At 46.1% G+C, this 24,807-nt stretch overlaps 1 protein-coding gene across 7 annotated transcripts in view; it reads right to left on the bottom strand.

The window, feature by feature from the left end:
- GALNT16 (polypeptide N-acetylgalactosaminyltransferase 16) overlaps positions 1-24,807 on the bottom strand; it is an 82,689-nt gene that overhangs the window by 22,493 nt on the left and 35,389 nt on the right. For 6 of the 7 annotated variants that reach the window (XM_040068009.1, XM_040068010.1, XM_040068011.1 and 3 more), the window contains 6 exons: positions 14,328-14,503; positions 11,403-11,501; positions 5,395-5,462; positions 2,907-2,972; positions 1,731-1,852; positions 6-93 (listed from right to left, as the gene is read on the bottom strand). In XM_040068009.1, the coding sequence (XP_039923943.1) occupies positions 6-93; positions 1,731-1,852; positions 2,907-2,972; positions 5,395-5,462; positions 11,403-11,501; positions 14,328-14,503 (619 nt within the window). Of the gene's footprint in view, positions 1-5; positions 94-1,730; positions 1,853-2,906; positions 2,973-5,394; positions 5,463-11,402; positions 11,502-14,327; positions 14,504-16,587; positions 16,651-24,807 lie in introns of those variants that run through there. The other variant, XM_040068012.2, reaches the window with a different exon arrangement.

The following is a 24,807-nucleotide window of genomic DNA, read 5'->3' on the forward strand; positions in this document are numbered from 1 at the left end:
CCCACCTCCCCTCAAATCTGCTGATGCTGCCAGGTAGGCAAAATTATCCAGGCTGATAACATCAATGATTGGACTCACCACTCGAGTATAATCCTGAGGGAGAGAGGGAAAGGAGGAAAAAAACAGAGTCAGGCTTTCTTGAGTGTCTGGCAAAGCTGCCAGAGATCAGGAAACACAAACTTGCAGATGTAGATCTTTGTCTGGTTCCTCCAATATGGTCCTGGTAGCTGTGCAAGGGATCTGTGGCCACAAAATCCAAACGTGGAGATGGTAGGTACTAGCAGCTGCACTCCTTGGATGTGGGGAATGGAGCTGGACTCCAGCACCTAGGAATGCTGCTAAGAAACAGCTCTATGTTTCCTGCCCAAGTCACTGGGCATCAATCACTGTCCCAAGGGTTTTGTGCTTGCTTTTGATATCTATTGACAGCACACTGTCTGCTCAACCATCCTTGAATTAACTCATTATCATCAGCCTAGAAATTATCAAACCCCTAAAAAAGCATTTTCCTAAGAAGTACTATGAATCAAGACCCCACATCAAAGGTTCATAGTGAAAACATACGTATGAATACATATGACACATTGTATTCATTATAATATCAAGATATTGTGAGTACTTTATTGCCATTAAGGCATATAGACATTTACAGTTTTCTTTTGCAATCTTTTTAGCAAGTAGAAGTTGAAAATTTTTCAGCATCATGAGACAGGACATTAAAGACAGTGTTGTGACAGCTGACATGTAAGATGGCACTGAGCTGGCAATGCCAGAAACAGCACCTTGTTATTGGACAGCTGCCAGCATCCGTGCCTTTCCTATCAAACCTTCATCTTGTGCCCTGCAATAGTTCCTCATCAGGTACCACACGTGGCTAGGATGGGACATCCTTGGTAAGAGAATTCATGTTTTCTCCCCTCTGAGCTGTGATGGTTGCCCAGCCAGAGTGTGTCTGCCCAGCTTGCGATCTGGCAGTCTGGTGTGCCAGCCACTACTCCAACCAATCTGTGCCAGGACTGGCTAGGGCAAGACTGCAACCTGAAATAGGATGCACAACAGAAATGTAGGAAGTAGGTCAAATTCCTCCCAAATTTGCCCTAAACCAGGACAATGATCTCCCCCTCCAGCTCTACAGCGCCGTCAGGGTGACAGCTGCTAATATTTCTGCCTCATTTTCATCCTTCCAGCCTTACGTCAATCCTTTGCCAAGTGAACCATCGAAGGGACATCCCTGTACTCACAGGCAGCTTCTCTGTGATAGGAAGCTGCCTGTATGCAAGTGATGTATGGTGGCAGCTCAGTGGGAACATTAATGGAAGGAAAATTTTAGCAGTGACAAGGCAGAGGGGAGGGTCCAGCAGCAAGAGAGATGGAAACCATGGAGAAATTTCACAATGTATGCTGCCCGAGGGGCTGTCCTACACGCAGGTGAACAGGTTGAGGAAGCACAATGCCTGCAGGAGACAAGAGGTACAAATTGCTGGTTCCAGCGTTCAGCATTGCATCCCCTCACTCTGCACCACCTGCCTTATCACTCTGGCAGAACAGAATCCCATCAGGGATCTCTTGCCCACCTAGCTCAGGCTGTACCTTCCTCTGTAACAGCCTGCCTGAGGAGCAGCTTGGCAGGCCTAGTTCTCCCCAGCTCTGCTGACGCATGTGAGGGCAGAGGATCCAGTGGCACAGGACAGGCCAGCTCCATCCATCCCAGGGCAGGGCCAGGCGCTCACCTCTTTCACTCTCTGAAGCATCGGCTGCAGCCACTCGCTGTTGACTTCACAGTGACTGTCCAAGAAGGTGAGGATGTCAGCAGCTGCCACCTCAGCTCCTCGCACCCGAGAGCGAATCAGCCCTACGAGGGGAAAGGGGCAGCAAAGGAGCAGGAAGGTCAGGAAAGGAAACATTTGAGCCTCCTTCAGAAAAAATACTTCGTGTGTCCATTACAGGGGAAGAGCAGGTGATTCTCCTATATCACATCTCTATCGGGAGCAGAGAGCAGCCTCAGAGCACGGCATACCCTGGGGACAGTCAGATGGACCCTCCCAGCACACAATGAATGACCTCTCCTGTCACTTCTGTCCATGACAGAGCTTCCACGTGGCTCCTTGCTCCTCCCTTCCCAGCCTTCCCCACAGACACCTGGCTGCTGCCTGCTCACTCGCTCTCCCACTGAGCACCCTGCTGCCTCCACCACCAATTCCCCATGGCCAAATTCTGCTCTCTGCTTTTTGCCTTCCTTACTGCTTATCTGCTTTGTTCCCATTTGCCCTTTATTCTGCCCTGCAGAGATATCAGCCTGGCTCTCAGATTACTCCTTACCTTCTTACAGACCATCCTACTATGTGGGATGCTCTTTGTGAACTAAACAGTCATTTTTGTCTTTCCTTCTAGGTCCTCCCTCCAAACCTGCTGTGCACTGACAGCTCTAGAAATAAGCCAGCGCATGTGAGTCAAATGAAAGAGCAGCTGGGAAAGTCAGAGTCATTTATGCATGTAGCAGATATGAGAAAAAATGTTCCTTAATTGTATCTCTTTATGATAGATACATGATTGTTTTTCCTTCTCCCATGCCACCTACACAGCTTGTTATCTTGCACTTGAAAGTGCAAGAATTAGCTTGTGTTTAAAAGGACAAGACTTTTATCTGTATCTTTTTTCATAAAGGTCTTAAAATGTGGTCTTTGTTCTAGCCAAGGCCTCTGGACGCCAGTTCTCATTATTCAAGTATTACATGAGTCTCCTGAAGCCTGAGAGTTGATAAGCTGCATTCTCCCTCCACTGAGCTTCCGAATGCTTACACTGAAAAAACAAACTTTAAGAAACAACACGTAAGCAGCTGGGAGGCAACCAGGGGTGTGTGGAAAAACAGGCAAACTCTTTGTTCTTAGAAAGCTCTCCACACTTACCTTCTCGATGGGTGTTTCGTAGACACTTGACCTTTGGGATCCTGGTAAGGAGCTGGCAGTCCTCAGCTAGGGGAAGGCAAAAAAGACATGCATGAATTATTTGGCTTCAACAGAGAACCCCAATTAACTGTCCTCCTGCTTCTCCATGGGAGGAGAAATTCTGTTTTCACTTAACATCACATCAATCAGCCTGATGGCCTCAGTCCTGTTGTCTGTAGAGTGCACAGAAGAGCACTGCCTGCTTGCTGTCCCCCTCAGGCAGCTGAGCCCGTGTTTCCCAGCCCTCTGAGCAGCCAGGCCTCCATCTCCCCTGCCCAGCATTTCACAAGAACAATGGGGCATGTGCTGGCAGCGTGGCACTGGGCACAATGAAATGGAGGGAACACAGGGAAGCAGGACTGCAAATCACCAAAGAGGCAAGGAAAGGAGAGTTCTGTAACATCAAGTGATCTTATCCACTCTCTCTGCCTTCAGGCTCAGCTGGGCAACTCCTGCCATTCGTGCTCAGGGCAGTTTCCAGTTGAATTTATTTAATAAAGGCCACTGGATGTGACCTGCTTCCTTGGAGACACCATCACATTGACGCATGGATGCCTGACCAAGGGCTTTGCTGGCAGCTTGCCAGAAACTCCTGGCATCCCTCATTTACATTTTCTAGGGAAGGTGAGGGAGAGGAAGAGTTACTTCCTCCAGCCAGATACCAGTGAGCACTGAGTCTTTAGTTCTCCATCATCCTCTCTATTCCTGCTCTAGCACATGTCATAGGAACAGCAATTTCTAACTTGCTCTTTTTTCTTGCTCCATCAAATTCACCCCAATTTCCATGTTTATTCCATATTCCTTTCCATGTCTCATGCTCCCTCTTCCTGCTGTCATCTTCCCACAGACTGAGCACTCTGGGGAGAATGCCAAGGCCCTTAGCCAAAGTGCACCTCTTAGCACGTTCCTGTACAAGCATTTCCATTCTCAAGGATACGTGCCATCTGAAATACTGCTCTTACATCGGCACTTTGGCTGATGCTGCATCATCCCAGGGAAGTGGCAGGTGCACTGACCTATAGAGCACCAAGATTTTGCTGGAACTCTGCTACAAGGGAAGGCAATGCTCTTATCTTTGCCAAGTCACAGCTCCAGGTATGAGAATCCTTATTCAGTCATTCACTCTGCAGGAGTGGAGCACTTCACTCTGCCTGTAGCTACTTGCCAGAGATGACAGACTCTGAGTATATATGGAGAAACTGAGGCAGGTATTAAAGGAAAGTGTCAAATATGTGCTGAAGTGTCTCCAGACACATGAAGGTGTCTCAAGGAATTAGCTACATCCACAAATATCAGCTGCCAGTGAAAAAATAACATCTGTGACAGGATGGAGCCTTTTAAAAATCTTTCTATTTACTGAAGAGCCTAAATGGGATTTTCTGTTTGAATCCTGTGCAGAACAGGTCCCAAAAATCCATCACAGTTGATGTGGAACAGTAAGAACTGAATTTTTAGGTGCAGAATGTGGAACACTTAGGACTGTTTGTTGGAAGTGCTCAGAAACACTGAAATTAAACAGCTGAGCACAGCTCAGTACTTATTCCACACACACTGTAAGGCCCTCAGAAACTTAAATCCCTCATCTCAGCATCCACCTTTAAAAGAGTTTTTTTTGCGGCCAAAGCTACATAAGCGTTTAGCTTCAAAATCAAAACAGCATCGCTTCCTTACCTCAGCAGGCCAAGGCGGGCATTCGCAGCTATCTGTAAAGTGTTCTGGAGGAGTAATTATCCATTATTATAAATGGCACATAACTAGATTGTCCTCGAATCTAGAACACATCATGGGAGAAGCAAGAAGTCTTCTGTCCCCACCACCTCACAACTACTACACAACAGCCAGGAGCAAGAGCAACTGTACAGATGGAAAGACTCCAGAGCCTCCAGTCTGCAGGTCTGGTGGAACTGATGCAGTAGACACTCCATCCCTGTGCCAAGCTGCAGAAGAAAATATGGTGCTGCCCAAAGCAGTAACTCTGCCACAGCTTCCCACAGGGACACCTGGGATTCCAGGCGCACGGGGGCAGACAGCCAGTCCCACCTAGGCCTGCCTGCAGGACCCCAGGCAGCAATTTTCTGTACACTCCACTGCATCCTTTTCTCACCTCGTGGTCTGTAAGTACCTGCTCTGCTCATGTATACCACTGCTACATATATATCTTGCTAAACAGCTCACCAAATGGTGCATAATGCAACTCAACAGAGATCTCTGGCGACCTAGCAAAAACTGCCACACTGACAGAAAAGGAAGACCCAATGGAAAGAAAAAGAGAGGAAGAAGCTCTGGCCTCTGCCATGCACGGACATTAAACACAGACATCTTTTCTTTTCCTTTTCTCCTGCACACAGACAAGAGGGAATCTGTGAGGGAGGAGGACTCAACAGAGCAAACAAAAAATGGGAAAACAGAAGGGAAGAAATAAGTGTAAAGGAAATAAGTCCAAACTTACGATCTGAGCTGAAGTCATCTACCAAAATGATCTCCTGGATGAGACTGGGAGGGGTGCGGTTCAGAACACTGCAGGGACCCAGGAAAGAAAAAGCCACTTTGTGAGCTGCCATAATAATGACAATGTTAGGACTGAGAAATCTGCTGTGCTATGCATTACAGCAGGAATATCAAACTCCAGTAAAGTGGAAGCGGTGACCTTGCCCTTGTAACAGTGTTCACAGGCAGGCCCAAACTACAAGTGAGAATATCCCAGAGAGCTATGGCTTCTCAGCCAGACTTTACAAGGACCCACAGCCAGGAGCTGACTGTGGGACATGCCTGGGGCAGCTAGCAAAGGATGCTGCAGCATGCTCTGCCCCTAAACAGAAGTGAAATGGAGAGAATCACCTGCCCCGAGGCAGCCTGATGGTCATTCCCACCTGCCAGCCTCGGGGTAAAAGTCATCACTGCTGGAGAGCATAAAGAGCTGCCACTTTTCCCAGCGAGGAGCTCTATCTCAATGCAACAGCTACAACTTGCTCGGGCTTTCTCACCGATTCCCTTCTTTGGAAGGAAGTATTGTCAACATTCTGGATTTGGATTTTTTTTCCCGTCTCTTGCTGGTTACCTGTCTGCCTTTCAAAGCAGCACCACACTTGCTGGAAGCACCCCCTTTTCTCAGGTTGGTTGCACCACACCATGTAATACCCTTGGATCTGCAAAGAGCTTGCATCTGCAGGACACACTCAAGGAAAGCAGAGAGAAGATTCTGCCCTCCTCAGACGTCAAAGCATTGTGGTACTCTGGAGTCTGAGCAGTTCAGTTCTGACTTCTTTATCAGTCTCATTCATTTAAAATGCTTGAATTCTTTTTCCATGGCTTTACTACCATCACACAACATATTCCCCCTTCAAGCCTCCTCCAACACCTCTGTGCACAGGCAGGTCCTCATTAACTTGAACAAGGTTGCTCAGTGATGCTTAGGCAGTGCAATGAAGAGGGCAGTTATGCAAATTTTAATACTGAAAAGAGCTGCAAACACTGTCCTCCTAGTTCTAGCAACCTGTCTCATTTCAGTGGCACCTGCTCGTTTGAGAAATACCGGAGAAAAATTTCTCTTTTGGATTCTGTTGCTGTTGTTGTGGTTGTTTTATATAGGAAACAGACAACAAGAATAGTCCCATACTCCCAGAAATGAAGGTGTAGAGAAATAAACTGCCATCTTGTTAAGTAACACCACTGATGGCTTTGCATACAGAGCCAAAGTTCCCTCAGTTTGGAAGATTTTTCTGCTTTCTCATACAGCAAAATTCTGACTGTTCTGCTGCTCAGTATCACATCCCACACTATTTCAGATTCACATTGCTTTATACGCCTCTGATAGTATTTGTATTTTGAGCTTTCATGTCCCTAGATGACTGAGTCTGCATTTTCCAATGCCGAATCTCATTTGCTTCTCTTGGCTTATGTCTCCCTGGATCCCCTAGCATGGTGGGGTGGGAGGTGGGGGGGGGGATGCTCCTGTGCTGTTCTAAGTGCAGCTTCTCCCAGCACAACCATCATCTGCATATTTTACAGACAAGGTTGACCTGAACTGAAATTCTTGTCTGTGCAGACACAATGCAAAACAACCCAGACATTCTGCAGTATAACGGCTGCAAAATGGTATTCTACACCTCCTTCCACTAGCTTGACTATTGGCAATGCTCATGTCTTCTCCACAAATTTCAGGACTTTCGACTCAACGTAACTGGTGAAAAAGCCCTGTTTTGGTCTCTGTTCTTTACCTGTCCACTGATTCCCCAGCAGGGAGACCATATCCCTTGAGGAGTTCACAGCTCATTGTACACTGCCCTGTTCTTCTCTCAGCTCTGCAATAACTTGCTGTAGATCCTTGGGAAAGGTACTTAATCTTCTTTGCACTTTGTTGTCCCTGTCTTTTTAACAAGGAGCACAGTAATCCTAATAATTCCCCTCACTGAGGTGCAGAGACTGCCATGACAAACACTTTTAGGCAGAAAAATGTACTATTAGAATTCCAAAATCCAAACTGCCTTTTACAGCAGAAACATGGAATGTTCCCTCCTCATCGCGTGGATTCCCCGTCTCCTTTGCTTTTTCTCACAGCTTCCTTCTTTCAGTATCAGAGTCCTTACTCTCTTGCACAAACGTGACATCAGCACTGCGAATGCTCTCCTCTGTCCATCCCCCCTGGGCTCACAGATAATCTTGTTTATTCTGGATGTTAGCAGAAGGGTATCTTTTTTTTCCTTTTTGGTCGAAAATAATATCTTTTTTTTTGCCATTATTTAAATTGTCATTGTAATGAGATGCTACACCAAATGCTCTAGCATTACAACAGCATTCTCTTAATCAGCATTTTTACAGGCCGTCTGCATAGGCACTGAACCACCGACAGCTGTTCAAATCCATTGACTTAGAGCCTGATAATTCACCTTTACATTTGCATGAAAACCAAAAGGTCCCTGCAATAAGGACTTTCTGAAATCAGAAAGAGAGGGACCAAACAACAAAGCACTTGACTTTTTCTTCTGCAAGAATAGTCACGGCAGCAGAAGTGATAGTATGGCTTAATGATTAATCATGCATAGACATCAATCATATAAAATGCCTTTTAAGTGACAGTTGTTTCTGAAGGAGAACAGGATGCCAAGCAAGTGACTGATTTGAGAGTGACAGCTATGTCCTAGCAAGGAAAAGAGATCAAAGCACGCAAGCAGCTCTTGACTGACACACATCTCCTGCAGGACTAAGAATGCCAGCAACAAGCCATTTGAACTGGTATGTTCACAGGTTTTGTCTGATAGCCCATTTTTGATTTCTCCCCCCCCCCATTCCCCTTCTTTAGACTCTTGCTGGATATTTTTAACCAGTTGTCTCCCTCTACACTGGAAACATATGGCTGGAGCCCACACTAGAAGGCAGGTATGCAGCCCATGCTGCCTCTGAAAACCAGGAGGGACAAGCAACAGGGTGCTTGAGGGAAGACATTATTCCTCCTCGTGGTGACTCCTCTATTCCCCCCCCCCCCAATACACAAACATTTCTCCCACTCTCAAGGAACAACAGGACATCATTCCTGTTGCTTCCACCCAGCAGCAGAGATTTCAGAGACAGGGGGGAGAAGTAGGCAACTGCTGAGCTGCCAGTGGCGTTTAAGTCCATGTGTTCACATGTGCATGTGAGGTTAGCAAGAAAGGTGTGCAGATGAGGATTTGGCTCCTAGAGCTGCCAGGTTTAGATCACCCTGAAATAAGCCTGTGATGCAGAAATACCATCCCTGGATCACTTCCCAAGATCTTTTGGTACCAGCATTGCCACTTCATTGAGTTACCTCGCAGTAAGCCACTATCTGGCTCAGGGGAGCACATTGGGGCTCCCTCTGGGTTTAAGATCAGTTCAACCCCAGTACCCTTTTCATGTACTTCATGCTAGAATTTCCCAAAGTCTTATGGCTGGTTTTTCACTGCTCAAATTCAGACACTCAAAAGCCACACTTGCAAAGACTTCACTGATGAAAATTTCAACTGGTAATAATTTTCTACTCACCTCAAAAGATTACACCTCTAAAAATGTTTTCAGACATAGAAAAGTGCTGCTCATTTCCATCAGTTTTCCTCCTTCACACCCATCTCTCTTACAGCATCCCCACAGTGTAATCATGATAACTGAACTTGGGAAAAGGCCCATAATAACAGTGGAATCATATTTTAACTTTCACCAGATGCATCTCAAATAGCTCATTCTAATTATCCAAATAATCATGCTCTACCTGGTTTAAGAAAGCTCTTGCCAATATAGAAATAATGACAAGCTGCAAGCCTGACTAGTCAGCAGGTAAGCAGGCAGTGCAATTATACGCTTCCTGTTGCTTAATATCACTGTGGTCCTCAGCAGACTCACAGCCAGGTCATAAACCCAACAGAACAGAACAGTCCTGTCCCTTTGATACTTGACTTATCCCAAAGTGCCAGGGATGCAAAGCAATTACATAGTACTGGTGCACTGACTGTGTATGTGACTTGAGCAACAATTACCCTCACAGCAGTAATTCAGCCTGGCACGTTCAGGTGAGTTTTGCTGAAAGATGGGACTCTCAGGTTACAGAAGAGGCCCTGCAGAGCTCTGTCAAATCCCTCTATAACATCAGTGTCAACCTGTAAGTCAGACTTGTGTCTATGCCTCTTCTAGCAGTGCAGCCATGACGTGAACCTGTATTGTGCTAGTCAAACCTTCAGTGCTCAAAGACGAGGCTACTAGCCAATGCTTGGTTGTGTGGCACTGCAAATACTGTAGAGCCCAAGGAGAATTCAGCCTTCAGGAGCTCTCATGAGACAGGGTTGAATTATCGACGCTTCTGGTGTGATTTAAGGGAGGAGTGAATCCATCACATGCACTGGCTGCAAACAGTCTGGCAATGAAGACCCCAGCTCTAGCCACAGGTCTGTGAGGAAATTCCATCCACTACACCATACATAGCAGAGTGCAGCCAGCTCCCCACAACAGCACCACTCCAGTGACAGCAGCATTGCAGGGACCAATGTGAAAAGATGGGTCACCCACTTTTCAAGGTCTTTGTTGGGGGCTCTGATTGCAGGAGACCACATCTGGGAGACTGGTAATATCACATCTTAAGTGCTGTGTCCAGTTCTGGGCTTTCCAGGACAAGAAGAAGTAGGACATACTACTATGGTTTTCAGCACCTATTTACTGTCTGACCTGTGACTGAAAAGGCAGAAATCTCCTCCAGCTGCCCTAGCAGCACCATGATTCCAAACAAGTCTGCCTGTTTTCTGGACAGTGACTCTGTAGAACTCATTGTACTGTTCAAATGAAAAGAAAATGACAGAAATAAAAAGACAAATTGTGCCAATGTAATATATACAGGTCTCTGGAAACACAATAGCACCAAACTTGGTGGCAGAAAGCCAGCCTTCTAGACATGAGGCCAGCTGGAAAAAGCCTGTTCTTTATTCACATAGCACATTTCTTTAGGTCCACAGGATCTGTCAAGGGAAGAAGTGGCAATGATGAATAATGCATTCCTGTTAGTGATACCATCAGCTCAAACTGCTACACAGACAATTCACTCTCCCTTCAGCCTCAACAGGCTGCTCCTGGGCCTGCTTGCAGGCTTCAGAGACCCTCTGAGAAATTACCTATATAAGTTAGAGAAGTCAGAGGGCATTTTTTTTTCTGTGGGAACTAAAGGAAGAAGAGCCTCCCTGGGTTCTGTGCGGGTGATGGAAGAGGGCAGTGAAGGAACAGCTGGAACATCACTTTGTGGTGTAGATAACTGCAAGCCTCCATCTATTTGGGGTTGCTGACAGACCCTATGCCACCTATTTACTTAGCTAGATTTGGCCACTGCTGATACTCAGATATGAGGAGACACTGGTAGAGGATAGCAAGTGCCCTGCAGGCTCAGCAGGAGCTGTGTGCAAAGCCCCAGAGAGCACCTGGTGAGCCATCAGGTTCATCAACTATTTACCAGCAAGGACTCGGTCTCCCTGAGACTCATTCGCCACTTTGCGCTTGAGAGACTCGAGAGCTACGCTGCTGCCCGCCCTGAGCCAGCCTCAGCACCTGTAACACGTGCCCTAGCTGGGAGCTGCCTGCTTCCTTCTGTTTATGGAACACGGTCCCTCCCTCTGCTGCACCTAGCAACACACAGCCTTCTCTTGGGTCCCCCCTCACTCTCCCAAGCCAAGCTCACACAGACTGTTCTCGCATGTGGATGCAGTCCCAGCTGCCCTTTCTTGCTGCTCGTGATTCCCCCGATTGGAGCCACGCAGTGGTGACTGCAGATACGCTCTGCATTTGCAGATATGCCCACAATGCCAATCCAAGCCTCTGGCTGGTCCTAGTGGGCCATCCTGAGAGCAGAACGCTCTCACCTGGGGAACTGCAGCCACCCTGCTTGTCCAGCAGCTGCAAAATGCCTCATTTTCCACCGGAGCCCTCCCAGACTGCACCACCTAGGCCCGGCACCCCGGGTGAACTCACCTCTTCACCGTGCGGAGCAGGGTAGATCGCGCCTCATTGTGGAAGGTGATGATGACACTGGTGGCTGGCAAGTCAGGGTCATAGCGCACAGAAGTGCACCTGCAGCACGGGAGAGCACAAGTGTGAGCCAAACATCACCCAGCAGTCGCCACTGCAGCAGCCTACCTGGAATTTCTAAAAAGAGAGTTATATGCTAAAATCAGAATTAGCAGTTGAGCTGCAGCAAGGGAGGCCTCAGCAGCCCCTGCACCATGGCTGGCAGAGCTTAAAAAGAACTGTGGTTATTGAAAATCAATGTTTGGAGGCTGTGATACCTGAACTGACAAAGCTGCATGCCAAGGAGGCCATGTGGGTTCTACAGTGAACTAAGTTTCAGTCGTGGATTCTAGTCCCTGGATTTACCTGTGATTGCACAGGGCACGGACAAGCTAAGGATGCACGGAGCTGGTACACCCAGGCATTGCTGTATAAAGCACTTCAAATCCTCTGGACACAAACTTCATAGGAAGGAAAACACTAGCTAGTTCTGTGATCTGTGTTGGGGAGTTGCTGAGGCTCAACACTAATGGACCCGCTGGCAATGAAGAGCAATTCTTTCTGTCTTCTCACCTGACTTTGCAATGTTAGGTACATACACACATTCTCACACTCAGAACCAAGGATTAACTCGCACCAGGCTGCTTCTCCCTGTGGAGAACAAGGTTTCTGTGAGGGGAACAACTCACAGATGTGAATCGTGAATCCAGTTCTGGCAGATGCTAAGCACAGCTGCTTTGGGCTGACCTGCTCCCCTAAAGCGTCTGCCTTCTTAACTTCCAGACAGTGCCAAACTGCAGCCAGTCTGCTCTAATTTCCTGCCTGATGAAGAAACCACACCTACTTTTAACAGCTCAAGGCTTTGCATAGACTGAATCGACATCCTGAGAGGGAATGCAATTTGCTTCTTAGACCCACTACTTGTACTTCCACATTTACTGACCATTCTTTTATGAGTATTGCTAAACTGTTACTGTTTTTACCATAATGTTCAATCCTACTGGCTTATGACTTTTTCACTGAAGTGTTTTATTAAGGACACAGCAGCTTCACATAGCAATTTTCAAACATATAGAGAAACCTGATAAAGTGAACAACATAAGAACAGACCTGAGACTGACCGTATTTATTGTTGTTTCAAAATAGCTCCATGATGTAATGCATACAAAATGTATTAAGGAATCAGGAAGTGGAAAAGAAGAAGAGGATGATGTATGTGTTATTTGGGGAAGTCTTCCCAATAGTTTAGCATTACTACAGCATCACTGAGGACAAGGACAAGGTTTGTGCTTGAAAGTTGACCCTCTCTTTGCTTTGGATCAAAGAAACAGCTATATGCTACGTCAGAAGGAGCTTGTAGGATGTGAAGTCAAGTATGTCCATGTTCTGGCTTGGGTGCCTGAAGAAAAATTGATATGTTAGCGAACTACAGACTCTCCCCATTCCTTAAACAAAGAGCCAGGTCCACAATCTAACTTGAATCAGCTGAAGTCCTCATCCTGAGTTGCCATCCCAGCAACTATTCCAATATTGTCATAACAGAGTGAAACACAGATTGCTCATTCCCAAATTGCCCCCTGTAAAGGGGAAAAATGTGGAAATAGGTTTATTTGTTCTGATTATTTACTACTTTGGACTCTCCATTACTCAAGGGAATCCTTGAAAAGCTGGCTCTGAAATGGCTATACATTTGTAGGGAATCACCTACATTTAGCTCTTCTGACTGAAGTGTCCAGATCAGGCCCTTCATAAAAAGCATGCACTGCAGGCTATCACAGATCAAAATAAACCATAATTCACCTTTGAAGTGAGCTGGGTTTAGGCCACGACAGCAGATTAATGAAAAACAGCAATTCTGCATGGCAGGGAGACCTGTCAGCGACACAGATCATGGCACCATTGCCTTTGAGTCACTAGGAAGCTATTCCCAAACACTATGCTGGAGAAGAGCAGCACAACACTTGGATCCCACAAGCATGGTCTTGACTGATTGCCTTTAAAAAGCACTCTGAGGGCTGGCAGTGCTGGCAGGCTCACAAAGCTCCATGTCTCCTGGCATTCTTTTCACAATTCCAACCAAGTTAGATGCCTGGTTTCCTGCTCCCAGCAGCTGTGAAACGTTGCTTTGCAACCATACCTAGAACCATAGATAGTTCTAGATAGAGTCCAGGACTGATGTAGACTATTGTATGCTATCCTATTACTATTAAACCTACAGTTTTCAAGAACTATTTTGTACTAAAGCATTACCTTTTTGTACTCCAGAAATTACAAAATAGTTACCCAAGCACTATCAGCAATTTAAGGATGATTTTTTTCAGCAGAATAAATACACCCTCAGCAAAACAAGGACAGAACAACAAGCACTTTGCAAGACACAAATTTGCATGTATTTGCATGTCAGTTTCATCACTACCCCAGCAGCCTCATCCGGTGATGTTCAGGCTGGAATGAATCAAACCAGATTCAGACAGGCAGGGCACAGCAGGTGAGGAACACCAGGCTAAAGCAAGGCTGCAACAAAGGTGTACTTTGCAGCCAGGACAGAAGGATGCCGAGGGAATCCGTGAGTGTGGGAGCAGTTGGACAAAAAACAACTGCCCAATGAACAATCCAAGCTGCAGTGGAGGGGCTGTGCTAAAACAGGATGATGCCTGGACCTGGAAAAAGAGATGTTAGAAAAGTCTCAAGCTGGGACTGAATCAGCCAAGGTTCTCTGAGCATTTGAGACCTTTCCACGTGAACCGTGAAATTCAGCGGAACAGTGGACCATAGCTGGCAGAGAAAAACCCAAAATATCCTTTGCCAGCACTGCAGACCTACACTGGAGAGCAGGGGACTCCCTGCGGCGAGCAGCAGCCACGGCTCACGGCGGGGGCTGCCGCGTACCTGTAGTGCCTGGTGTCCCGAATGGGCCGGTCGCTGCTGAGTTTGTCACTCTCCAGCTGGTTAAACGCGTGCTGGCGGTAGGGGTCTTCTCCGGCCTTCAGCACCTTGGAGGACAGGTAAGCCTTCTCGTCAAAACCCCGCCGGCTGTTCTTCTCTCCTTGGGGAGCCCTCGTCATCTAGAGCAGAGACAAGCACCAGAGCATCAGAGACAGCAGCCGGCCCACGTTTAGACAGAGGTAATAAGTTCAGGCATTGCCACGCATCTGGGGAAGGCGGGATAGGCAAGAGCTTGGAAAGGAAAGCGGGAGTCCTCACAGATAGGGTGTTGAAATTGCCATCTCTGAGGCAAACTGCAGGCTTCCCTATCCTTACTGACGGAGCTTGGGATGAAAGCTGCTGTTCCTGATGGCTCAGGCAGAGCCAAATTCCCTTTAGCACCTGTTACACAGAATGTGTGAGACTGCAGGCATTTGGAAATCCTTCCAGGCAATGAACGTCTGAGAGCAGTCTCCAGCCAAGGTGGCTGAGACACCGTATTTTGAGGAAAAGCACTTTCAGCCTTTGAACAATCACTACCACATGCAAACATGGAGGCAGCTGATTTAATAGGTGCCCTGCTGTGCCTTGCTCAGACTTGCCCAGCCTCACAGATGTCCGTGATACAGCTGAAAGCTGTACATGACTGTCCCCGGTACCCCACAAGAGTTAAAATACGAGAGCCACCCCTCTCCTCTCCTAACTTTCCTCTAACTTTCCCAGGCCACAGACTCAGTACAATATCAGCACCTGAAAACCATTCACTATGATCATCAGGAGGGTGGACAGGCACAGCTCTGGCCCTCTCTTAGGTCCATGATTCTGTTTGAAAACATCCTACAAACCCTAAAAATATTTGCTTATAAAGCAATCAAGACTGTTTATACAATAAAAGTAGTTTAACCAACTGTCTGCGGTAGCTGTTTGATAAACCAAATAAGGAAGAAGACAAAAAACTCCCAGCCTTGCAAGAGAGTGCTAGAGCTTCCTAAAACTGCTGCAAAAGTCAGACACCAGTACTTATATATCTCATTCAAAGCACTAGATAATCCCCAGATGTTGAGACCCTTTTATGTGAAATAGCTTGGGTACTCTCTAATACTAGGCTTGATCACGTTTCTTCCTCTCCTAAAGGTCTCCTTTTAGGAGTTGCAGAGGGCAAGAAACCAGAGAATGGTCCCCAGTATCACACAGCATGTTGGTTGAGCCATCCTAGTGGGCTGGGAGAGAATTCAAGAGACCCAACACCACACCAAATTCCTTAAGCAGGAGAGTGCTTAGAAGAACATTCATCTCTGCAACTTTCTCTGACAAGAGTGCAGACAGCCCTAGGAGAACCAGACAGTCAGATGAGATGATGGCAAATGAATTTCAGCACAGAGAAGCGCAAGACAATGAACATTAGAAGAAATAAATTGAACTACTGATGTACATTGATGGATTTCAAATGAACCGTGACCACTCAGGCTACAGATCTGAGCATCCCCATGGACTGCTCAAATGAAACCCTGCACTCCGTCTGCTGAGATGGGAAATGGAGCAAATTGAGTGCACTGCAAATGGGACAGAGAAAACTGAAACCATAGTGAGCAGTTATAGGAAATCAGTGACAGCTCAGCAGCCATGGCCAGAGCACCAGCTTTGTCAAGTCCGTATCTGGAAGGAAGCTACTGGAGGATGAAGAGAAATTAAAGGTTAGAACTATTCCTTTTGGAGAGAAGATGAGTTAAGTCAAAAAAAAAAAAAAAAAAGAGGGTGGCCCATAAAATTATGCCTTATACAGCCAAAGTTAGCCTGATGCTAAGATTTCCTTTTCTCACCATACAAGAATGAGGCAAACATCTTTTCATGGGGAAAAAAAAAGAAAAAAAAAAGAAAAAAAGAAAAGCTATTATTTTCAACACTGAGAAATTCCTTCAGCCACTGCACAACTAAGCCAATGTTTATGGATCTGCCCTTGTGTAGGACACACGTATGCACATTCCACTGGGTGAGTCCACCTCTGCTCTGCCCCTCCACGCAGAGTGTGCCCTGCTCTGCCACCCCTTCTCCAGGGATGCTGCTGCCATCCCCTCTGCCCCTTGCAGCCACCACCACATCATGGGCACGGTGCTGGGTTACAGGAACATCTTGACTACTTTTATGGCTGGTTGCACAGCCTGCTGCCTAGAATCTTCCTAGAATTTGTATTTTCAATATGAGGAGAAAATAATTGCTTCCATACCTCTAAAAACTGAAGTAATTTCTTTCCGTAAATCATACAAGGCGTTTTCTCAAACTCAGCTTCAATTTCCTTTTTTCCTTTTGTCCTAGAAAACAATTCTGTTTTGAAGCAAAAGCCTGGCTTATCATACACCTTTAAATATTTTGTAGCCACTCACTTGCCCTTTGATACTTATCTCCTGCCTCTGTCAAGTCCTGTAAAAGCAACAGCTGTTTTTGGTTTATGTTGCCAGGAACAATCTAGAAAATGCTGGAAATGACAACACATCTTCAGGAGACATTTTTCCCAGGACAGTGCGAGGGTTGGGATCCCTATAGTGGGGAGCAGGATCTGGCAGCCGGGGACAATCCTACGCCCCAGCCAGAAGTGTGCACCGGGGCAGGGGCACCAGGGCAGCCCCACCCCTGGGAATCAGGCAGCTCCCTGGGGAAGGACAGGATGAGAACCCACCTCTGGCAGGGCCCATGGCTGGGCAGGGTTGGAGAGCAGCCCTGCTGCAGCATCATTGGGGCAGGGGCTGTGAGACCCCGGGGTCCTGGCCACGGGCAGGGAGAGGAGAGCCCAGGGGAGTGGGCATGGACAGGAAGGCCCTTTATTGCCCTAAAAGCCATGACATATTTCAGCTTGAACTATCAAGGGGTAATTCTTCTAGATACCGTGGTTCTCACATTACTGACACATCAAAAAGTGGTAAAAGATCACTGGGAAATGATTGTCAGTTAAGTCCCACTTGCAGTATTATCTCAGATAGTATCTCTTTGTGGGAAAAGAGAGGATTCAGAGGATGATAGCTAGGAGGGCCTGGCTGCAGCTTCCAGAAAGGCAGCTAATCAATAGATAATCAACAAGTAACCAAACATCCATCTATGAGCACCAGGAAGATAAGAAGGTAATAAATAGGAGCTAACTGAGATTTGTCAAGACCGAGTCATGTCAGACCAGTCTAATTTTCTTCTGTGATGGAGTAATCAGGCTCAAGGGTATGGAGAAGCGGGAGACAGATACACCTTGACTTTGATAATGTTTTTGGTAGGAGCTGTTAAGATGCTGTCATTAGCAAGCTAGAAAAATAATAGTCTGGGTGAAACTACTGCAGAATGGGTGAAACTGGTTGGAAAGCTACTGGCAGAGCATATTAGCTGTTCACTGTCAGAGCAGAGGGGTAAGAGCAGGTCTTAGGGCTTCTGGATCCAGCACTATTCAGCATTTTCATAAATACCTTGGATATTCAGACACAGTATGTTTGTCAAATCCACAGGAAATCCAGAAAAAATGTCAGTCTCATTGGGTAACAGGATTAGAATTCAAAATAATCTCAACACATGGAAAATACATCTGAAAACAGTAAAAACAATTCAATAAGGGCACTGCAGACCTTTACTGTTCACCAAGTCTGTGCTGACACAAAACATGGCATAGAAAGCACGGTAGCAACTCCTCAGAAAAGCCCTAGACATTACAGCTCATTACAAACCACACGGCAGCAAAGTCAGATTAACAAAGCAGAGCAAATACAATCCTGAGTGGAGCCTAGACAGCTATGAACCAGCATGACAACATGAATATAAAGCTTCTCTTCAAGGACTGACTTGCTCTAACAGATTATATTCCTAGAACGTAGACATTGCACTACAGGACGTTTATTGCTGTGAAGTCAAATGATACTTGACAGGAACAGTACAGCTTCTGTATGAAACCCTGCCAAACCCTGTGAGAAAGGCAGACTAATGTCTACTCCCCTTTTTCCTGTCTCTTCACCTAAACACCTCTCACTTCAGGAAGAAGTCAATATAAGCAGGTATTAGCTTTAGTATATGTAGTATATTAAAGACACATTATGTACAGGTGAGTGCAGAGTCAAGACTTTTGCCCTACCAACAGGACAGTCCACACCCCTAGGTCCTTTACATAGTTACACACCCTATATCCCCATGCTTGGGGCTGGAACTACAAGGGCAAGTTAGGGGAGCAGAAGAGCCCAGCTCCTTATGACTGATGGTCTGTGATAGATCAAGGAAAAAAAAAAAAAAAAAAAAAAAAAGCTATATGAAAGCAGAAATAAAGATGAATAGGCACTGGAAATGTGAGTGTCTAGACTAGGGATTAGCGAACAGTTTGCACAAATTAAGTTTTGTCCCAAACATTGCTGAGACCTCCAAAAAAAATCACATATCAAAATTTCAGGCAATACTGTAACCCTTCTAATCTTATTTCACCATTTCTCATTTTCACATATGATTTTTCCTTTCAGTGACAGAATGGACTCAGGTGCTCTTCTGCTGTTGAAAGCACATTCTAATTGGTGTTTTGACATGGTTCAAGAGACCAGAAACTATTTAAATAGCAAAATTAACTTTGTAAGCGAGGGATTAAGGTAAAGGAATTAATGCCATGCATGTCTATGAAAACTTGAGAGCCTCATTTCTCGACTAACCTAGGGATATTCCTCTAGAGCTGATTCCTTGTGAAATGGCAAGACAATAATAGAGACAGCGCCATTCATCTCTGTGCATTGTCACAGCCCGCCATCAGACACAGGCACACCAGCTGCCACATCGAGCTAACAGCCACTAAAACCAGAGCTGAGGAATTCGGGGTCCCAAGGTACATTTTTTTAACAGCAGGCTTGGCCAAATTCAAAAAGAATAACCATACTCCAGGGGTCATGAGGAATCACCACTTAATTAGAGTAAGGAATGTGCAAAACTCTCAAAGGTAAGTGCAATTAATCATTTTACAGTTACTGTGAAATTAGTCCAGCAGCAGTTTTATGTGACAGAGCATATACTTTGCAGCTCTTGCACGTCTTACAAGCATTTAGTGCCAGTACAACAAATGGGGCAGGAGGTGCCATGCTTCTCCTTTGTTTTAAGCTCATTTTCACAGTTGCCTCAGCTCTGTCAAACCCCAGAAGCGTAAAGCATCAATTCCAAGCCATCCCCACTAAGAGTATTTCCATGGAAGACCTAACTGACCAGGAAGGCCTAGTTGACCAATATGGACACAAAGCAAGCCAGGGAGTAACAACTTCACCAAACCTTCTTTCCACTTGAGGCCCCCCTTCAATTTACCCCGCAGCCTCAGATGCTGTCACTGCCATGAGCCCCAACCCTGCCGGCACCTCCCTCCCAGCCAGCTCTGCACGTCCAACCCCGCCCCAGCCGCTTTCTCTCCTCTGAACTGGTTTAATGCAAATTCCAACACAGCATATTGAGATACAAACTTGCTGGCTACGCGAATCCTCACCCAAAGGCAAGAGCCAGTTCACCCCTGCAAACCCCACTGGTGCTGCTGGGGCCTGCATGGTGTGACATTTCTCTGCAGGCTCACTCCACATGCTCCACACTGTTACCCTGGTTTTTCTGAGCCTTTTGATTTTCTTAAATGGAGTCAGATCATTTTAGTTATTGTACAATATTAAGAGCAGTTTTCTACCTTTTTCCACAGATGTAACATAAACAAATCCTTTGTTTTTCATTCTCTGTCCTTTGTTTGCATATTTCTAACCTGAAAACAATTGTAACTGACAACTGGTCGGGCCACTGAGGCTGAGGGGTGGAAACCCCAAAAAGCCAATCTTCTGCTAGACCCACAAATGTATAAAAAGTAAAAAAATAAACAAAGGGGCTCTTCCTTCTCTCAGCTCTCTCAGCTGTGAGCTGGAATCGGAAGGACCTCTGCCTTGCGAGAATCTCTTGTCTGCGTGTGACTGCTTTGTGTGTCTCGGTGACACCACACAGTCCCACGGACCTGAAGAAAAGTCCCAGAGGGGACAAGCCAGCACAGCAGTGAGATGCTGGGAAGCACAGCAGTGCCTGGGGATGCTACAGAGACGGGCGCTGCTCAGCTGCCACATGGATGGGCTGTGACTGGCACAGATCACAGGGCAGGACTCAGAGCCGCAACGACTCCCAAAAAATCCCGAGGGAGCAAGCCACTCTCTATGGGCTGAACCTGGAAGATCACATGAGCTAAATGCCTGTTGCCAAACGCATTTGCTTCAGAGGGCGTGTTGCATTTCCAGTCCGCGCTAGGAATCCCAGCGCACACATTGCTCTTGTTTTGTCTCATGAAATAGTCTGTACAGTTCTCCAAAAAACTGTTCCTAGTCCTCAGAGGCAAAAGCCTGTGCCTGACAGCACAGGGCCTATTTTATTCATGATTTGTTAAACTGTGTGAAGCATTTTAAATGTGGTTTGGGAAGCATGCACTTATGGAACTTCTACTATGAAATTTTAATAAAAATTACCACAGTTAAATAGAACCATCGCTGTTCTTTGAGAAGTGCAAGTGCCGAAAGCAGAGCCCAGAGACCAATTTGAATGTTTCATTTGTAGCTTGCATAAACTGGAGTAACGCAATGGAAAGAGTAAAGCAACTTGATCAGCTCCCATGGCACCTAACTGGTCACCAAAACAATTTCCACTGCCATTAACACTGGGCAATCTTGAGGCCTGCTGCCAGTTCCAAACTGGAGACCAGCAGTGGATGCCCAGCAGGGGCTATTTCCAATGCCCTCTGAGAAGAGCCCATGGTCACCAGCTCACAGGGCTTCTCCAGGCCCTGTGACAGAGCTGTAGGTGCCAAGGGATGGCAAAAGTGAGAAACAGAGGTAGTCTGCTGGGGTTGCTTTCCAGTACTGATGCTTGCCCAAAGTGCCTCTCCACCTCTCTGTTCTTTTCCATAGTCTCGGGGCATTTCTTCCCTTCTGTACACGCAGAGGCAATTCCCTGACAGCTTTGCAGGACTTGCACCTCAGCTCTCTTCTGGTGTTGCCCTGAGAAGTCCTTTCTCTCTATGCCTGCCTCATGACTAGAAAGTCATGTCATTCCACCAAATATTTTCTATTTTTTTCTTTTTTTCTTCCCTCACAGTTTTGCCAGACACTGAGTTGTTGATAAAGAAAGTGTCCTCAAGAATCTGACCCACAAAAGTGGAAATTCTATACAAGACAAGAAATGAGAAACAACTACATTTCTGTGGTTTGTTTCCACAGCAATGTTCTCCCCTCGACCAGCAATTTTTGGATGCAACTTTCATGTATCTCCTCCAAGAGATACAGAAGATGGCACAATGTATTCTGTGTTATCGCCTACAGCATGGATTAAGTGAACATCACAAGCTACCACCACAAGCAGACATGGGTTGTTGGTGCGAAGAGTTTAGAAACAGGATGTTGCTGACTTACAGGTCACAACAGTGCGTTGATGGACAAGGTTTAGTTACTAACCTTCAAGAAGACTGCTGGTTGACTGCTGGCCTTTTGGGCAGTTTAAGGGAAGAAAGCAATACAAGAGAGCAAAACAGTGGGGGGAATTAGCAAAAAAAACCCCTTAAGTAATTAAGTTACTGCCTCTGTCATGAGCAGTCATTCTCGGATACCCTCATCCAACTTCTCAGCACACAGAAGGCTGATGTCTGTCCTACCACATTCCCAACTCCTTGCTTTCATGTGTAAGTACTTGCAGTCTCGCTTCTGAGGCAGCCATGGGACCTCTGCCTAATGATCCTACTTAGCCATCTCTTTAGTGTCTCTGAGGAGAAGCATCCTTCCCGTAAAATTTCATCCAGCTCCCGCATGTCCTTGTCTGCAGAGGGAAGAGAAGCTTCCAGGAAGCATGGCTGGATCACTTTGCCCAGCTCTCAAGGATATGCAATGCAGCATGGGCTGACAACTGGAGGACGGCCAAAAGTAACACAGAGTGCGCAAGTGCCAGCACTCCAGCACACATCAGTGCCATTCATTTTGCAAACAGCAGCCCCAAAGAGCGTGGGGTACCTGCTGCTGTGCTGGTTACACAAGCTCAGCACCACACTGTGCGCAAAGAAGCGACTTCCACATGCAGTGACTGCCTTCCACACCACCTGACCTCTCTCCATGCCCACCAAGATTAACAATCAATGCATAAATCCTGCCAACTTGGATTCCCCTCTCAATACAGTCCTGATGTATAGTCATCGTAGAATGATAACCTGAGAAGCTGGAATTTATTATACAATCTCTTGTGTGACAGGTGCACAATATTATTGTTTATCCTGCTCTGCTGCTGGCCAAGGCAGATACAGTATATATAGATATAGCACACAGCATAAGGAGATGACTTCTTCAAGTATGTCTATCTTTGACCCAGCTGTTCAATCCTGAAGAGACTTTCAGCAGTCAACAAGGCTTATACCTTCAATGGTGCTCTGGCCCAGTTGCCCAGAGGCAGGAAGACATTGCCCATAACTGCAGGGAGGGGACATGATATCCTAAGTTATTCTTCTGGTCTTTCATTTTCAGGAATGTTGAATAAAGCAAAGCAGTGGAAGCAAAAAGGGCTTCAAAGACAGATGCCTGAGGGCACTCTCTTCCAAACAGCTTGGAGGAAATGAGGCTGCTCAGAACCATAGAAATTCAGACCCCAGATGAGGTAATGCAGTTGCCAAGGTGCTTTCCTTCCCTCAGTTTGAAGTCTAATGCACACAGATGTCTATTATGAAAATGTACAATATAATTTTTTGGTTTAATATATTTACGATATTTACATACATTGATTTTGTATAAACACCTACACGTCCAGACTCACACGCATCTGGCTTCCACGTTTGTTCAGTCTTCATCTCATACCCTGGAATAATGTCATTTGTTCCCTACTCAGCAAACTTTGTGGTGACATGAACACTGCCACTTTTGCACATAGAAACCTTTATGCCATTGTATTCCACTCCAGGAGAAAAACAACATGGAAAACCCCATGAGAAATAGTGAGTGGATGGCTTTCAAAATTGCTGACTACCAGCACAAGAGGGGAGTGTGAGGTCTATAGGGTTGCTGTTCCCTGAAATGGCACTTGTTTTCCAAGCACATTTCCCTGTATCCATAAATATCCATGACAACATCTGGTGTCAGGGAGAAGACAGACAGGACAGCACACTCTTTGAATACCTAAGGGACTGGCTGTTCATACTGGCACCCACACCAAAGCAGCAGCACTGTCAGAAAGAGATCCCAGCAGGTAGCCCGGGACACAGCGCCTCTGGGTATGAAGGTTTTGCACAGAGAAGATGGTCACATGGACAAGAAGCTGTCTGCATTCAGACATCTGTTTAGTATCACACAGGAAATCTCAGCAAAAGCCATCCTTACTGTATGTAGGGATACTGCTCTGCTAAAGGTCATACCTACCCAATCTTCAAAAGCATGTTTTGAGGTCCTTCATTGTATAAAAGGTGCTATGTGAAGGAGCATTTTTTTCTTTTGGAAAAATATCCCTGTCCTCATAGACATTTAAATATTCAAAGAATGCCTCTGGTTTCCCAGTGATTTTGAACTAGGAAAACAAAGAAGGAAAAGGAACAATATACTCAGTGGCCACTTGGGTGTTACCTGAACCCTGATTTATAGCACCTGTATCAAGACAGGCTGACATATAGCATTCGGTATCAAGGTGATACCCCCGTGGTCACCTGGTAACAGCCAACAAGACAGTTCAAATGAGAGTCGTCCATATCTTCATAAATCATCAGTCACACAAAGTGCATCTCTCTCTGCCCACTCCTGCACCTACACTGTCTGCACAGACACAACCCGGGTATGTGCCTGCCCTGCTGATGTACTAATCTATTCCCTTTGAACTCGAGTGACCTACATTCAGCCCTTTCCTCCCACTGAATCACAACTGTCTGCAGTGACAGATGCTGCCACAGATATTTTCACAGAAAAGGGAAAAGCAACTTCAGGCCTCACATGCTGCTAACATAGTAAGCAGTGAACTGGTTACCTAAGAGATGAGCAGAGGTCAGCTGGCACTGAGAAGCGGGCACCACTCACCAAAGTATTAAAGTATTTAATTATGTTAAGCTTGGGGCTCATTTTCTTTGCCTTCAAGATGACGCTGTAAAGGCTTTTTGCTAAGGCTAGAGAAAGGAAGCTAAAGTGCCTTTTTAATCATTCATCCTCAAGAGTTAGAGCTTTAAATGGAGATTAGAAGATTAAGAATAAAATAGTGAGGTTTCGCAACTAGCCATCATTCACGCTCACAAAAATACTGTGCACATGCACGGATGAGCCAGGAAGACAAAGGGACACCTCAGGACATTTCACACCCCCACCAGTGACAAAGCCAGCCCCACAGCACGAGGTGGGAATTTCTCCCTGTCTTCCAACAAGGAAAGATTTTTCCCTAATGTGTTTTTGTTAGCAGGTCTTGCTCAAACAGTCACGATTTTAAATATAAA

The sequence above is a fragment of the Hirundo rustica genome, chromosome 6 (genome assembly GCF_015227805.2).
Source record: "Hirundo rustica isolate bHirRus1 chromosome 6, bHirRus1.pri.v3, whole genome shotgun sequence".
NCBI lineage: Eukaryota > Metazoa > Chordata > Aves > Passeriformes > Hirundinidae > Hirundo > Hirundo rustica.